The 4,070-nt window shown below is 38.6% G+C and overlaps 1 protein-coding gene across 1 annotated transcript; it reads right to left on the bottom strand.

Moving 5' to 3' along the window:
• Window positions 1-523: 523 nt before the first annotated feature.
• On the bottom strand, window positions 524-3,667 carry LOC130418327 (mucin-2-like). Its single transcript, XM_056744400.1, has 3 exons — window positions 3,530-3,667; window positions 1,996-2,127; window positions 524-1,917 (listed from the first exon to the last, which is right to left on the bottom strand). The coding sequence occupies exons 1-3, from the start codon at window positions 3,615-3,617 to the stop codon at window positions 719-721; spliced, it is 1,419 nt and encodes a 472-aa protein (XP_056600378.1). The 5' UTR covers window positions 3,618-3,667; the 3' UTR covers window positions 524-718.
• Between the last annotated feature and the right edge of the window lie 403 nt (window positions 3,668-4,070).

Raw genomic sequence — 4,070 nt, 5'->3', positions numbered from 1 at the left:
TGTATCGTTTCTGTTGCAGTTGTGAGAGGCTCTCAGGCTCTTCAGAACAAGAGGTGATGAATGATGCACGCCGGCTTCCTTTTATACCGGATATCCGGGGGCGGAGCCCGGCATGCAAATTTCATTTGCCAAATTTCATTGGCCTTTTCTATAGTAGTCAGAGTTGATAGGTTCTCAGGGGCGAACCCCATCTGTCGTTCTCGACACAACGTCACGTTCCCTCCATCAGGGAACTGAGGTTACAGACGTAACCAAGACGATTTCAACTGTCGCTTTATCCGGTCCGCACACTGCATTTCTTACCCAATTCCTTGTTTTTGCACTTTTTATAATTAAAACTGTGATTTGATATTGTGGTTTGGTTAGACACTTTCATGTTTTATTACAGTATATTAAATGCAAGATCAACTAGATTAAAAACATTCATAAAATGTTGTTATGTTAAGTAATAGAATCTTTTTCTTCCCCGATTCCAGGAATTCCAGGAATTCCATGGATGAACTCATATTATGAAAGACTGGCATATTTATACATATTAGAATTTAATAGTAAGTGAAATTACATTAAAATGGATTACAAAGTTAGAGGTAAAGACAGAATTCAGTTGGCTAATAGTAAGAGAATGCGATATAGGTGTGCCATCTACTGCTTTGGAATGACTCTACAGGTGGAGACTTGCAGATCATTCCATCACTCATGAAAACAATGTTAAGTTAAATTAATTCAAAATAGGTGTGTTATTAAGGGTTCCGAAAGACTTAAAAATACTGAGGAAACTGGAGAACAAAGTCTGTAAAATATTGTATATGTATGTAAAGGAAGGATTCAATGTGGTTGATTGTGTCTTTGTTGATGGTGGTGGGATGCTTGCTGTTTTTATTGTGTTTGCTGGATATGGTGGAGTTGTTGATTGTGTCTTTGTTGATGGTGGTGGGATGCTTGATGGTTTTGTTGGGGTTGCTGGAAACCGTTGGGTTGTTGATGTTGTCTTTGTTGAAGATGGAGGGGTGCTTGCTGGTGTTGTTGGGGTTGCTGGATATCGTTGGGTTGTTGATGGTGGTGGGGTGCTTGTTAGTGTTCTTCGGGTTGGTACATTTCTTCGGGTTGTTGATGGTGTCTTTGTTGATGGTGGTGGGGTGCTTGTTAGTGTTCTTCGGGTTGGTACATTTCTTTGGGTTGTTGATGGTGTCTTTGTTGATGGTGGTGGGGTGTTTGTTAGTGTTCTTCGGGTTGGTACATTTCTTCGGGTTGTTGATGGTGTCTTTGTTGATGGTGGTGGGGTGCTTGTTAGTCTTCTTCGGGTTGGTACATTTCTTCGGGTTGTTGATGGTGTCTTAGTTGATGGTGGTGGGGTGCTTGTTAGTCTTCTTCGGGTTGGTACATTTCTTCGGGTTGTTGATGGTGTCTTTGTTGATGGTGGTGGGGTGCTTGTTAGTCTTCTTCGGGTTGGTACATTTCTTCGGGTTGTTGATGGTGGCTTAGTTGATGGTGGTGGGGTGCTTGTTAGTCTTCTTCGGGTTGGTACATTTCTTCGGGTTGTTGATGGTGTCTTAGTTGATGGTGGTGGGGTGCTTGATAGTCTTCTTCGGGTTGGTACATTTCTTCGGGTTGTTGATGGTGTCTTTGTTGATGGTGGTGGGGTGCTTGTTAGTGTTCTTCGGGTTGGTACATTTCTTCGGGTTGTTGATGGTGTCTTTGTTGATGGTGTTGGGGTGCTTGTTAGTGTTCTTCGGGTTGGTACATTTCTTTGGGTTGTTGATGGTGTCTTTGATGATGGTGGTGGGGTGCTTGTTAGTCTTCTTCGGGTTGGTACATTTCTTCGGGTTGTTGATGGTGTCTTTGTTGATGGTGGTGGGGTGCTTGCTGGTTTTGTGGTGGTTGTTGGTTTTGTTGTGGTTGGGGGATATGGTGGTGTTGCTGAGGGTGGTGACAATTTGTATAAGCTTACAGGTTCAGTGATTAATATTTTATGTGTTAATATAGATTTAGACTTACGTTTAGGGCATGTATCTGTATAGTCACTACAGCATTCATTGAATTTAAGGCACGCCTCATCACAATAACACCCACGATAGCAGTCATCATTTTGTCCCATACAGCAGAGCGGTTTGGGGTGAGCACATGATGCTAAAAGACAAACAAACCCAAGCTTCAGTCAATGACAAAATGTCATTAAAAACAAACACAGACTACGGCATCAACCATTGGAGTTTGGGTTCCTTGCCACAGCAAGGCAGTGTCGGCTTGCTCACCGGGAGACTGCAATAATTTATCTTATTATTTATTAGAATGATTTTACTTGTTCTATAAACACCATGCACTGTGCTGTGTTTCACCTTTCTGTGTTTTTCTGTTTATCTCATTTGCTCCCGTAAAGCTGCTCTGGAACAATGCACATTGTCAAAAGTGCTATATAATAAAACTCTTTACCCAGCCAGAGACGGTTAAATTTTTTGTATATATATTTACAGTACGGATAAAAATGTAGTAATATTGGTTCGTTTATTCAAATTAGTGCTGTCAATCAATTAAAAAATTAACTAATTCATCTCACATTTTTTCTTTTATTAATCATGATCAAACCACATAACAGTCCTGTTTTTAAACATACTTTCTTCTTTTGTTCTTTGATTAAAACTAGTGACAGAAGTCACAGCAGCAGGTATATGAACGTGGCCCCTTTAATAGCTGCCGCTCTAAGGAGACTAAAGCACTTTGTGGGTTCATTTAAGACTTTATTTAACTCATTGAAGACTATGCTTACGAAAATACCAGACAAAACGTGCTGGCGGGCTCTTGTGTGTAAGAGTGGTAGAAAAGCGCATGCTGATAAAATTTCTTCAAATGTGTTTTACGTCTAAAAAAATATTCACACGCATCAACGTGACAAAGGGATATTTCACTCAAAAATGAAAATACTTCCATCATTCACTAACCCTCAGGTTGTTACACACAGTCTACACATGTTATATACTGTAAGCTGTATACTTCTTTGTTCTCCTAAATACAAAGGAAGATATTTGCAAGAATATCAGTAACAAAACAGATCTCATTCCCAATTTACTGCCGAGTGGGGAAAATAATACTATTGGAGTCAATGGGGAATGAGATCTTTTACTTACAGACATTCTTACAAATATCTTCTGTTGTGTTTATCAGAACAAACACATATAAACAGGTTTGCAACAACCTGAGGGTGGGTAAATGGTCTGTCCCTTTAATGTTTATAAAATACGTCATCAATATGTTTCTACATGTCACATTACATGTTTTGTGACAATGCTATGAGTAGCTTTTCTTTCATTCTATTTCTAATAATTATTTCTGTAACTTATTTTTACTACTGTCAACAGCAAGTGTACATTTGGGCATTTCTGGTCAAATAATAAAAATATCACTTATCAATAGTGTGACAGATTTGTCATATGACACAACCAGCAAAGGATCATTTTTACAACGGATAATGCAAAACATGCACACACAAACAAACAACAAACACAGAGATAGTGTGGAATATGTCATAGCTCACCTGTGTCATCATAGCTCATGACTCCCTGAAGCAGCAGCAATAAGAAAAGTGCAGTCTGAACAGACTTCATTTTGATCCTGGTTTGCATGCAGATGTGTGTTGTTCTGTTGTGTGTGTTTTCACGTTGTATATACTGCAGTGTGCATGAACACCCATCAATTTATTTACGTGAGCAAATACGCCTTTATATGTTAATTCGCTATGCGCTATGAATAGTTAGGGACATTGTTCTGATGAACAAAAAATCACACCCATTTCAATGATTCCCAGAGACGTATGCTCAAGAGGATGGGCAAACAGGAAATATTTAAAGTATTTTATTTTAAGTCTGACCATATAAATGTAAATTTGAATGTGATTATATTTTGTTCAGGGTTTAAATAGGGTTTTATTTCAAGAAATGAAAAAGCAGTTCTTAAAGTTTCTATAACATAATTGTTTCACTTTTTAAAAAAGCATGCTGTCAAGGATAATATTGTGGCTCTATACAGTTTATGGTCAGACACCAGCATTTAACATTATATTAAATGCTAGACAAATC

This window comes from Triplophysa dalaica, chromosome 3, assembly GCF_015846415.1.
Source record: "Triplophysa dalaica isolate WHDGS20190420 chromosome 3, ASM1584641v1, whole genome shotgun sequence".
Taxonomy (NCBI): Eukaryota; Metazoa; Chordata; class Actinopteri; order Cypriniformes; family Nemacheilidae; genus Triplophysa; species Triplophysa dalaica.
Note: the sequence above shows the minus strand (reverse complement) of the source record. Positions and strands in the feature narration are given on the sequence as shown.

Bases quoted from the DNA above. Each gene is read 5' to 3' on its own strand.
- LOC130418327 (XM_056744400.1), bottom strand. From the start codon at position 3,617: ATGCAAACCAGGATCAAAATGAAGTCTGTTCAGACTGCACTTTTCTTA. The intron at 2,128-3,529 runs GTGAGCTATGAC...TTTGTCTTTTAG, and splicing joins CATGAGCTATGATGACACAG to CATCATGTGCTCACCCCAAA. The intron at 1,918-1,995 runs GTAAGTCTAAAT...CACCACCCTCAG, and splicing joins TACAGATACATGCCCTAAAC to CAACACCACCATATCCCCCA.